The sequence below is a fragment of the Anarrhichthys ocellatus genome, unplaced genomic scaffold, assembly GCF_004355925.1.
Source record: "Anarrhichthys ocellatus isolate YVR2014 unplaced genomic scaffold, GSC_Weel_1.0 scaffold27, whole genome shotgun sequence".
In the NCBI taxonomy this organism is placed as follows: domain Eukaryota; kingdom Metazoa; phylum Chordata; class Actinopteri; order Perciformes; family Anarhichadidae; genus Anarrhichthys; species Anarrhichthys ocellatus.
This window is the reverse complement of record NW_022280057.1, coordinates 2,576,467-2,588,801: the sequence shown is the minus strand read 5'-3', so window position 1 is coordinate 2,588,801 and position 12,335 is coordinate 2,576,467. Positions and strand designations below refer to the sequence as shown.

The following is a 12,335-nucleotide window of genomic DNA, read 5'->3' as shown; positions in this document are numbered from 1 at the left end:
CCCAGTGTCGTGCTCCTGGTTTTCATGATCTCTGCCTGTATTTTGTCGACTATGTTTTTGCATGATTGGCCTGATTTGTTTGCCTGTTCTGACTGACTTCCCATGTTCTGAACCTCTGCTGCTCAGTAAAGTATGTTTTACCTACACCTCATCCTGTTGTCTGGGTTGTGCATTTGAGTCCTGTTTCTCCTGAGCTTCCACGAGGCGTAACAGTATGTTGAGGAAAATCACAAAAAAAGCCATGGTATAGTATGTCGATCTCAAAAGTCATAAGTCAGATTACAGTATTTTGATTAATTTCATGATATATTATGTAGAAAAAACAATAACAGTCATTGTTAAATAATCATAAAAGTCAGTATTGTTTCTCAAAAAGTCAAGACATTGAAAAACATAAAAAAAAGTTACAAAAATGTAATTGTATATTATGGTATAAAATGTCACATAGTATATGTCTAAAAATCTTATAAAACTCAAATTATAGTATATCATAAATATAGAAATAAGAGACTTTACACTTCCTTCTTTTATTCTTGTTTTTGTGTTCACTCAAAGTCTTGAATACATGAGCAGTTTATATGTTGGCATCAATCTCAAAGATCTAATTTAAAATCACTCAAAGCATTTTTGTGAATTCTTATAATCAATTCAAACATGAATGCAACAGATTATTAATGAAAGCTGGTATGCAGGAGGAGCAGTATGCATGTAAAAAACTATTATTCTCTGATAGATTCCAGTAAGGCACTGAAAATACTTTTGTCTCATAAAACTGCACAGGATTCTGGATCAGATTGGACTAATGTTACACATCAAAATCCCCCAAAATAAATGATGTTGCCATGTTAGTATCCAACACCGAAACAAGTTGCAATAATGCATATGTAGATAAATGACTCAAACTAGTGCGTATTTAGTTGAAACAAACTATATTCGGTCAACCTTAAAAAGAGAAGCGTCACCAAAATTCACCATTTTAACTTTTTTTTATCCAAACTCACACATTTTCTGTAATTTTGAGGCCTCAATTTCCCTCACCAATCAAATATGTTCTTCTGCAAATGAACCATCTAAAAGGTCTGTTTTGGTGTAATTCCACTTTAAACAGAATCCTCTGCACAGCTAATTTGCAGTTCACACCTTTTTAGCACAGTCAGGGCAGTGGATATGATCTCCATTGATGACAAAGCGCTTGTTGGCCAGCGAGAGGCTGCACTTCTTGCAGTTGAAGCAATACTCGTGCCAGGAGAATCCTTCATAGTTCACCACATTGGTGCCGTGGCCGAACCCTGCAGAGACAGAGACAGAAGGACATATGTCAGTCAGCCGTGCAAGACAGGCGATGATGCTCCCAGAAGCATAATACAGACCTCGTTTTTAAAACAGTCCTCTCATCTGACCCAACACGGAGCCCAAACTGGCCTTCAATTCTGACAAAATTGAGTTCTTAAATCCGAATTTTAAGTTTTAAGTTGATATTGACATATCTATATAATAATTTAATGAAAAAGTAATCAGTGGATCATACAATCAAGAACATTTGTTGATGCTGCCCTGACCTGTGATTGGGTTTTTGCATCCATGGCACTTCTTGGCCACATCGGTCTTGAAGCAGTCCACGCAGTAAACATTGTTCTCGTGGGAAGTGAAGCGAGCTCCAGCGAGAGTTTTACGGCAGGTGTGACACACGAAACACTCGGAGTGCCAGGGCTGGTCCTGGTAGCTGATCCCTCCGGTGGTAATGGGCTTAGAGGGACAAAGGAACAATCTGATCATGATCTCTAACTCTACAAGGCTGTAATTTAATTCATTCATGCTTAAAACTGTCTGCACCCCAGTGTTATTGTGGATGATACATAATCATTGCCTGTACCTGCTTGCAGTGGAAGCACTTTTTGGCAAACTTCTTGTCGTGGCAGGGAGCGCAATAGATGTCCTCCCCCTTGGTCAGGAAGCTCTGCGAGCGGATCGGCTGCTTGCATTCGAAGCAGGTGAAGCATTCCTCGTGCCACACCTTGTTTTTGTACTCCACATTTTTGGATCCTAAAGCCCAAACATAAAAAGTAATGTTATGGTTTATGAAATTATTTTGTTGCACACTCTCTGACATTATCACAGACATTATCATCAGCTTGTACCACATCGTAATTAAGGCCTTATGATGCTTATATTGGGGGAAATATCATGTTTTTAGATAGCGAAATAGCAATATAAGAAGAGATTGAATCAGAGGTAAGAAAAGATTGCACAGATTTAGTAAACATAAACTGAAAGTTGAATGTTAAGAAGGCCTCTTTCCACTAGAACGTGCTCTACAAGACTTTTCTTTCTGTAAAGCCCCCTTTTTTAAATGCTACTTATTTCTCTGTAACATTAAATATTAGTGAATAAATAAGCAACTACCAGAGACAACACCTTTATGTAACATCATTTAAGAAAATCCTGCTACAAAAAATCCCCAGATAATCCGCCTCGTCAGGACTGTGCTGTTGTTTCAATCAGACTTAACTGACAGTTTGTTAACATGAGCAAAACAGCCGCCGTTTATCATCATTTTGATTCAAATGCTCCGAAATCCTGATTGGCAAACGTCAATTTTTTTTTTTTTTCAATTGAGCCCCACCCACTTCAAACCAGTAAGAAATACAAATACAGAAATGTCTCAAGTAAAGCTCATCTCACTTTGCTGATGTAGAACACTCATAGTGAGAGATCAATGGCGAAAAGTGTAATAGCAAAACCCACCTGGCATGACCACCTTGTAGCAGCCCTGGCACCGGTTGCCATCCTCTCGGGAGCCACACTTGCCACACATTATCTTGCCGTCATCCCGGGCGTTGAACGCCTCGCTGGCCAGTGGCTTGTAGCACTTGGCACAGCGGAAACAGTCCTCATGCCAGTGGCGGTTCTTGTGGTGCAGCTCCTGAAACATAGAGAGGAAGCTCGGGGTTGAGCAGGGGTGCCCTCACCAAGTCACTTTAATGCAGACCTCATTAAAGTGGAGTCTGTTTACTAATCACGTGGATTTAGGCTCGGGGCCAGAATACAGAACAGGAACAAGCCCGTGTGGAAGATAGTGGAGATAAAGTGAACTGCTCCAGTGAGGAGACTTAGATGGTGGAAATGTGATATAAAGTATTTGAGCCTCATCAGTAGTAATGACACATCTTCCTCACACATTCAACCGGCTGTGACTGAGTGCTGAGAGTATTTTGGAAGCAGACGCCACTGCAGGATGAGACACAGGTTGTATAACATTTTGAGACATTTTTAGGTCAGTTGTTTATTTGGCATCCCATTGCTGTCCAATGAAAACTATCTATCTCAAAATTTGGCTATTCAATTTTTTTTTGATCTAAACTGAATTAATAAGTGTTAAGTGTTCATTTATGGATTAAGCATGATCTGAAAACTAAAAACAGGTTTTTTTTGTTATCTTGTGAAAATCAGTGTCCCAAAGTACATTTGCTGTATCTGCTATCTTCAGAACACGCATCTTTGGGTATTTTCACAAAAAACAACAATCACAAAGTGACTTGTGAAAACAACTAAACTGACTGCTGAGAAACTACAAAGACATCAAATGATTACTAAATCATGAGACGAATAACATGAGGTTTTAATGAATATAAATGTAGCTTACTGTATAATACGTTGGTTTCCAAGTGCAGTTTACTAGCTACCATATAAAGCATGAAATTAAAGTACACTTCATGTATGTACACATCAAATACTGTTTGTTGCATTTTTAAATATTTCTGTTTATCAGATTTTAAATGGTGAAGAAGATGTCATTTGTCAAAATGAAACAGAGCGACTTTAGCTCTCATTTTTGTCGTCTACTTTAACTTTTCTGTTGTCACTCCCTTCTTTACTCATTCATTGTTTTTCTTCCACTCGCACAATCTCAGACACACTGTGCTTCACCTTGGAGTCAGCGCCGATGGGGCGTTTGCACTCTGCACAGGTGTTGGCGCAGAGCTTATTGAAGCACTTGGTGCACACATGCTTCTCGTCCTTCTTCACATACTTCTTCCCGTGCAGGTTGTCCCGGCAGTAGTAGCAGTCGAAGCGATCAGTCATGGTGGAGGTGAGATAACTTTTGTGACCTGCGGAAACAAAACAGACCCGTCAGACTCGCACAGCTTCTGTCCTTCCGACACGACTGGATGTTGCCAGATGGGGACACTGTTGCCTTGTCTATCATCCTCAACTCCCTGAGCAATGCAAGTCAATGAATACATGTATTCATAACGCAATCACAACACCATTTAGTTAATTATAAGTGCTGTACAGCTCAGAGAAAACAGAACAAAAGAAATAAGGAACAAAAAACGATTAAAATAAGCATTCAATGATTATAATTTTAACCTCTGTGCCTCAAAATTGGACAAAGTACATTTCTACATGTTTTCCTGGGTCAGTAAGACAGTGATATGCAGCCCTAACAGCAGCATTCCAAACTGATGAGAGACGTGTGAGTGGAGTTAAAAAAAAGCAGCCCACAGATGTCTGCTTGTTGTCTGTGTGCTTGTTTGGCCTGCAGACTTTTTACAAAGCTCTCCCTGGAAAGCTGATGTCATATTTTTTAGACCGTCTGGCTCATTCCCCCCTCTCCTCCTCGAAGTCCTCCCTCTTTGAGTTGGCCCACACTCTCTCGTTTGTCTGCATTTTGGCTGGGGTCATTTTATTTGCTGTCGGTGTCAACACAAAGTTGTTGCTACTTCGTTCATCAACATTCCTGCTTTCCCATCACAGGCGGCGTCCACGTGGGAGCAGCCGGAGAAGCTTCCTGGAACAGCTGTGCGTAGGGTGGAGTGAGTGGAAGCTTTATCTACATCTCTCTCTCACACACAGGATGTCAGGCAGGGCAGCTGAGCGGTGAACTTTAGCAAAAGTGATTCATATATCAGTTTTAAATCTGGTAAGCACAAATGGAGGAAACAATGGGTGGAATGGCATTTTTGTCCAAGTAACCATAGGAACAAGGACAATATTTATGATAGGGGACTTCAGCTATTTAAGTGGGATGTGGTAAACAGCCTGTGAAAGGGATGAGCCTCCTGGAGCGTGGTATGTGCCCCTGGTGTTTGTGTGTGGAGTTTCTATCTGCAGCTGTGCTCCGGGGATAAAGGCTGGACTGAGCCCTCACACGCCCCCCACTCCGCCTACACTCACCTTGTAGCACTTCATGGAACTACAGCGGCCAAGTCCAACACTGTCAAATCACACACACAATGATCCGGTCTCATTTCTGAGCCTAGCCAGCCCAGAGATCTATTTTAGACGTGCACTCTCTATTTAAAGCAGATTGACCTTCCAGAGGGGACAAATGGAGATGACTGCTGGGACTATGCAGCTATTGTGGCTCCACTTGAGTCACGCCCAGTAACTTTAATCTTTTGTTACAGACAGAGTGACAGCTGCCAGCTGTCCAACAGGCATGGTATGTGCAGACTCTGAGCTGTGGTGGGGAGCGGATTGTACCACTGTGGTCCCTTTGGGGAGCAAACAAAGGTCAACATGAGACCAGATTGGTGGGTGAGTCAGAGCCGTGTGAGATGATCAAAGACAGAGTGATCCAGACAGTATATCGGCCAACTCAGCTGCTACACTGTCAAAGCTCTCTGTTCTCTCTTGAAAGTAGGTTTCCTGCAAAATCAGGTCATTTTAACATAATCACATCTTGCTATCACGCTGCTTTGGAGAAGCAAAAAAACATTGAGATACAGCAAAACAAAAAGAATAGAGAAGATTGCAAACCCTGGAACTGCCCGTTCTTTTGCCTTTCTCCAACATGCATCAGAAAAATAAAACATGGAAGAGAGCTCCAAATATAAGACCCCAGATTTCTATTACAAGATGACACCATACATTCAATGACTCAGTTCAATTGACCGCAGAAAAAGATTTGGACATTCAAGCAGTGTAGCCGTTCAATTTGATATGTTACAAATCAACGAAACATCAAAAAAAGCGGAGAGGACCTTTGATCTTAGATTATATTGTTACATATTGTTATACGTGTCATTGTGACATTCTGTATTGTATAACACATATATAACAAATCTGAATCCTTCTCCAGTGAAAAACATATATCTTTAAAGTTGTTAAAATAGATAAACTGAAGGATTAAATGTTCCTTTATTCGTAGAGAAAATTCTATTTCTCAAGCTAAATATTTAAACATTCATCGTCACAAAGCTCAATAAAACGTTGAGCTCATAAACAATTGTTTTACAAATTCTGTTCAAAGGCGATCCTTCCCGAAGTTTGAATAGAAACATGCCAATAGCAGTCAGGTTTTACATGTTGCACCTGATTACTCGTAGCATATTCAATAACATATTAATTTCAGCATCTTTATTGGCACAAGTTCTATTTTTTTTATTTTACCTGAGTGTCTGAAGGCCATGTTTGGTTCCAGTCAGGAGGAAAAAAAGAAGTAGAAAAGAATACGGGGACAGGAGGAGACGGTAGCATCCACAGAGGGTCAAGACCAGAGACCATAAGCCTCGTTAAGTTATGGGGTGCTGTATATACCCCTCTGTGACCCGACCCCACATCCAAATCCAACCCTAACCCTAACCCTCCACTCCTTTTTAGGGTATGCATTAGAGAATAGAGCGGATGAGAGAGAGCATGAGGAGATGGATTAGGTGATAGAGATTGGAATCCACTGCTGTAACTTCAGAAGGTAAAAAAAAAGAAGGTTTTGAATGGTGGCCATGAGGGACAACAGATGCTCCCACTGCCCCGACATGAAATGTTTTGTTAGAGCGTTCAGGACATGTACAGATGACAAGATGGATCACTTAACATCATAACTTAGAGTGATGACTCACATGAGGAGCAAGTTGATATTATTGACTGAGCTGTGGAGAGACAAAGTGGTGGAGTGTTGTATAAGTATCTCTTCATGTCTCTGTGTGTGTGTATACATATACAGTATGTCAGATTTTCAGAAAGACGATGTGATATGCTCAAAACTAAATGCAAAGTGAGCCAGAGCAGAATATTTTAGAATGGGAGAATTTTTTTTAAGTTAGGATTTCTTTTTTTTTTACTGTCAGTGATGAATTTTTCTCTTTGTTATTTCTTCGTGATTCTTATTCCAAAAAAAGTGAATATTTCTTTCAAAGCCGCAGGAAACAGCCGGTGCATACCTGATAGAAGAGCAAACACACTTCAGGAACACTCTCCTGTCTCAAAAATGAATGTTCTCACGGAGAAAATATTTCCTCATCCATCCGTACTTTATCTACTCAGACAACAAACAAACATAGCTGATGTTAAGGTTATGGTTACGTTTTATGCAATAACATTAGAAATTCCAAGGTCAATGTTTTATACTGCTGCTGAATAAGAATTATAACGGGGACCAGCTTCTTTGAAACTTTAAAATCCTGCAATAATGGATTTTCTGGCACAACGCTGACATTTAATCACCGTTTAAGTTGATAATGGTGAACTTGAAAACCGAAACAAAGAGCTGAAAGAAGCTAAAAAGAGCGCGGCAGAACTGCAGAGTCACAAGATGACTCTCTGTGGGTTCCTAGTCATTTCAGCCTTCCCTCCATTGTTGTTATAAAAAATACCAATTATAGTTGCTTTAAATTCAGTTAAAAAAGCATCATTCTATTACTGCCAACTATCATTCATGATCAAACCCATTATGACCATCATCATCTCTTCTGCTGTGGAGAAAATGCTCCACAGATGGCACTTTACTCTGATTGGTTTGGGCCTTTAGAGTCAGACGAGCTTAAATACAGAAATATAGGATCGTAATGAGACTGAGAGGAGACTGAGAGTCAGACAAGAAATAAAGTTGTTAGACTCAGAACTCAGTTATGAAACATTCAAAGAAAGGACTCATCTCTTAACTATATTAAATAAGCTTCTTCATATGTCAAACAAATCAATGGAGTCAGCTCGTGTGCGTCTTTGTGCTTGGTTGTATGAAGGGCATCTGGCTGTAATTAAGGATTTTATTTGGTCCATTACCAAGAAGCAGAACATTGCGTTTGTCATTTTCTAATCGGTCAACCAATTACCCTCAACCCACAAAGACTAATTAATGAGCAGGACGGCGCCATGACTCCTGGCCTTCAAAAACCTCCCCCGTAGTCGCTCTGTTACTTCAGGAAATCTGTTCCTGCTCCTCTATGTCGGTTACACTCCTGTTAACATTTAGATTGTTCGTGTTTGAAAATAGTCGAATCTCTATAGACACTTCGTCTGTTTCGTCCTTCCATTTGACATCTCTCAGCCTTGTGTTGAATTGATGTAGCTTGTGACAGTCGGAGGTGGGGCAAAATACTCAAATGGAATAATGATCATGGTGAACAGAAAAATGATGAAGAGGATAATTGAGGGACGAAAATGTGTGTACATCATACCACTATATATCATTGGGCAGCAGCATTCAGCAAATAAACAAACAGTGCACAGAATAAAGTATTTAAGACATTTTAGAAACTATCATGATGTATCATACTCTTCAAAATGTAATGTCATTCGATTTAGCAAAGTGCCTCTGGAACCAATGGAACCAAAAGTGCCATTAGCATTAGAGTGGTTGAAAGTTCTTAATTAAATGTGGAGGCTGAAAACATTGTGTTCACAGTATGAATTATAGGTTTCATCATTTTTCAGGAAACTAAGAAAAATGCTATTAAATTCTCTGTTCATAAGGGTCGACGCTCAATTGGCAAGTATGTTATTTGTATGTAACATGAAAATTAAAATATATATTTTGGATTTTTTTTCTGAGGGAATGTGAGGTGACACGTTACTGTACCAAACAGGCAGAATAAATATTTATTTTTTAAGTTAATTTTTTAACATTCCACATTTTTCACTTGAAAATATTTATTGTAACTAACTTGTATTTAAATACAAGTTGTTAAATTAGCTTTTTAAGCTGCAGGGCACGTTTGTTTCTCTGATTTCTTCGTGGTTAGGGTTTCTGACAGCACTAATATACATCTGGTTTCGTACAGTCTGCTACATATTCACAGTCTCTTCTGGTGTTAACTTGACTCACGGACTGCTGTCCTGATAGACAATGCGGCTGGAATGCAGTGCCCACCTCCTCACATGCCACCTCCAAAGCTGCGCTTTTAATAGAGCAAAAATAACTGCTGATCATCTGGAACAATAAATAAAACTATAAATATATTCTCTCCTAATAAGAGAATGATGGTTAAATATGTAGCTGGTGATGTGTCTAATTGACAGCTTTACGGTTGTAAAATGGTCCTTTCCACTAATAGAAACAGACTATACTCTCTCACAAACATCCTACGTGAATATTTTGGTAGGTGTTGCCTCTTGGCTACAAGCCCATCGCCTCTGAATGGTAGCTTTGGGGATTGTCGGCACAGAGAAACAGGAAATCTGGCCTGTACTTCCTGAACAAATGAGTGCAAATCGCTCAGTGGGACTGGAACAAGCACCCGCACTCACTTCACTGTTACCAACAGCAACAAAAGTGTTGCCTGTGTGTCTGAGAGCTCATCTCTCAACATGACCTCTTGCCCTGGACACCCATGTTTCTCAGTCACCCTCCAAATCTGGTTAGTGGGCAGACAGAGCAGTGACAGACTGAGACACACAGTTATCTCTATCAGGGGAACAGTGACTCAACGGGTGCACACACACACACACACACACACACACACACACACACACACAGCAACAAGACAGGCACAGAGCTGTATTACACACGGACATAAGGTCAGTGAGTGACTGAAGAAACCACTGAGGGTGTGGCTGCACGACTCAGACACATTGAGGTCAAATATGTGTGGACAAAAGGCAACAAGGGGAGCGCTATTAACACAGTAACATTCCTGTCCAACAGATATTGCTCTGAGTGTTGCAAACACACACACACACACACACACACACAGGCACGCACACACACACACACACACGTTCAGATAAAGTAAGCTTGTAAGCCAGCGAGCAAACTGATTAATTATAAACCTCAGCCTAACAGTGTATAAAGTAAATTAAATCAGCATTACCTCCACAGACTACAACAGTAGAATACTGCTTACATATTAATTCATCTTTAATAATACTCTAAAGTAAATGCAGCAGTTTTGCATAAAGAGTACTTTTCATGCTTTAGAGTACATTTAGTATTATTTTTTGTACATTTACATAGGTGAAATTGTGAATGCAATGATTACATTACAGAGTAAACTTGTGCTTTGTTATTGGTAGTTTTACTCAAGAAAAGGATCTGAGTACTTCTCCCACATCGTCTTACAGGAGGCATCCAACCCTCTCCGTCTCTTTCATTCCTTCGTGGCTCCCGATCTTTCATCATTTCTTTCTCTTTTATTCACAGAGTAATCATGTGCAATTCATGAGCTTTTCTCTGCGCTGAAGAGGGGGAAAGGGGAGAGGACGGCACTTTGTGACGAGCAGTTTGACATTCACAAGAGAGAGCATTGACTCCACTCAGCTCGTCGAGTCAAACAGGCAGCATTGCCTATTTAGGAGTAGTGCGCCGGGCTGGTGAGAGAGCGCTGTTTCATGTGTTTCATCAGCTCGGTCATCTACACTTAGACACATTCTCTCTCTCCCTCTCTCCCTCCCCCTCTTTCTTCTGTCTGTCTGCAAGAATAAAAGAAGTGATGAAACTGTCCCTTCAACAAAAGCATGTTTCTGCCTGAATAAACTGCAGGCACCAAAGCTCCCAGATGTCTTAGTGTGGCAAATGTCCCGCTGCTGGCCTGATGACTGCTGACATAAGCTTCATAGAAGACTGATATAACTTATACACATACCCGGCTTTATTAATGAATAATGTGTATCCAACTGCACTGTTGGATTTGTAGCCTTCACTACTTTTGTGCTGATTTGTACATCAAATGTTAAAAATAAAAACATTTACAAGAATAATCTGATTTGTCTTAAAGTGATTTTTTTAAATTGCTGTTTAAAAAAGCCCAAAGCAAAGCGTCTTTTCAAGTTGAAAGTGGATTAATTTATTACTCAGTAAAGTAGGCTACAAAGTTTTATGGCTTTTAGAGGATGGTGAAGTCATACTGGAGCCACAAGGAGGTCCAGTGTGCCAGAGAAAGGACCGTAATCTCCAGGTCTCTTTAATGACATCATGCATTTGGTTTGGCAGCCGCCCAACCCAGAAAGGGAGGAGACGGTAAGCAGATGTATGTTCTGACAGTTTCATGGTGCCTTTGGGCTCTGCTGTTCATTATGCCAGCAGTACGATAATATCACAACACACCATTTGATCTACAAGAGAAGCTGGTGCTTCTGTTTGTGCTGGAGGCAATCATTACATTGTACAGGTTACAATCAGACATGACAGCTTGTATGAGGGAGAAGTGATGGAAGAGGTATTCAGATCATTGACTGATACGTAAAAGTATATCAAATTCAAAACGTATTATTATTGGACCAAATATCACTGATGCAACAACATTTAAGCATTACTTTTATGTTGTAGCTTCATGGGTTAGATGCTTTATATACTTTTCGGTGGCTTTGGTTGTAACCATTGATCTCATGTTTTATAAAGTAAGTTTTGTTTGGAGAATCTTAATAGAAAAAGTAACTAACAATCTAAATATGTTAATAGAGTAAAAGTACAATATATTCCCTGTGAAATGCAGTGAAGTAGAAGTATAAAGTAGCCTCAAATGAAAATACACAATCAGAAAAATCCCATTACTGTTAGTTAGTAACAACAACAACAATTTTAAATTGTTTAAATTTAAATTATTTTAAAAGGAAATCCGTGTCAAAATGACCCACTGACACAGCGCAAAAGCGCAAAAAAGTTAAAAAAAATATGAACAGTAATATGTAGGGTAGAATATAGAGATAGGCAGACAAAGCGCATCACCTGTTGCGCAGCGCAACGTGCACGACTACAAGAAAATGTGCCGCACATTTCAGTATTCTCCAGTCGGGACCCTGTGTGAGTAACTGAAGATGTAACCGACTCTAAATACGTCGGAAACCTCCATCCAATAAGATAAAAGCATCAATAACGCATCACGCATAACTCTGGACCACCTTGAGATAAACGTCTTCTGTCTCAGCTGTTTAACAGGAGCGACCCGAGCAGCTCTGCCTGATACCGAGAGTGAAACACAGCTGTGGATTCGGACTCACCTTTCCAAAGCGAACAGATGAGATGTCTCTCACCCGAACAACCAGCAGCAGTGTGTCCGGTGGGTTTTTGTCGAAAGGTACAATCTGCGGAGGCAACGCAGCTTTAAAAGACAGAGGGAGGAGAGAGAAGAAGAAAAAAAAAACCTTTAGGACATGAGCCAAACCTCTGTAGGCTC

The 12,335-nt window shown here is 40.1% G+C and overlaps 1 protein-coding gene across 2 annotated transcripts; it reads right to left on the bottom strand.

The window, feature by feature from the left end:
* Positions 1-508: 508 nt before the first annotated feature.
* On the bottom strand, positions 509-12,335 carry fhl1a (four and a half LIM domains 1a). 2 transcript variants are annotated; one of them, XM_031862778.1, is made up of 6 exons: positions 12,160-12,335; positions 3,928-4,109; positions 2,746-2,923; positions 1,874-2,043; positions 1,560-1,746; positions 509-1,289 (listed from the first exon to the last, which is right to left on the bottom strand). In XM_031862778.1, exons 2-6 carry the CDS (start codon positions 4,081-4,083, stop codon positions 1,135-1,137), a joined length of 846 nt encoding a protein of 281 aa, XP_031718638.1. In that variant the 5' UTR covers positions 4,084-4,109; positions 12,160-12,335; the 3' UTR covers positions 509-1,134. The 2 variants fall into 2 exon arrangements, with proteins under 2 accessions (XP_031718638.1, XP_031718637.1); XM_031862777.1 differs by lacking the exon at positions 12,160-12,335 and adding an exon at positions 6,397-12,116.

Bases quoted from the DNA above. Each gene is read 5' to 3' on its own strand.
- fhl1a (XM_031862777.1), bottom strand. The intron at 2,924-3,927 runs GTGAAGCACAGT...TCTATGTTTCAG, and splicing joins CCATCGGCGCTGACTCCAAG to GAGCTGCACCACAAGAACCG. The intron at 2,044-2,745 runs GTGGGTTTTGCT...TTTGGGCTTTAG, and splicing joins CTACAAGGTGGTCATGCCAG to GATCCAAAAATGTGGAGTAC.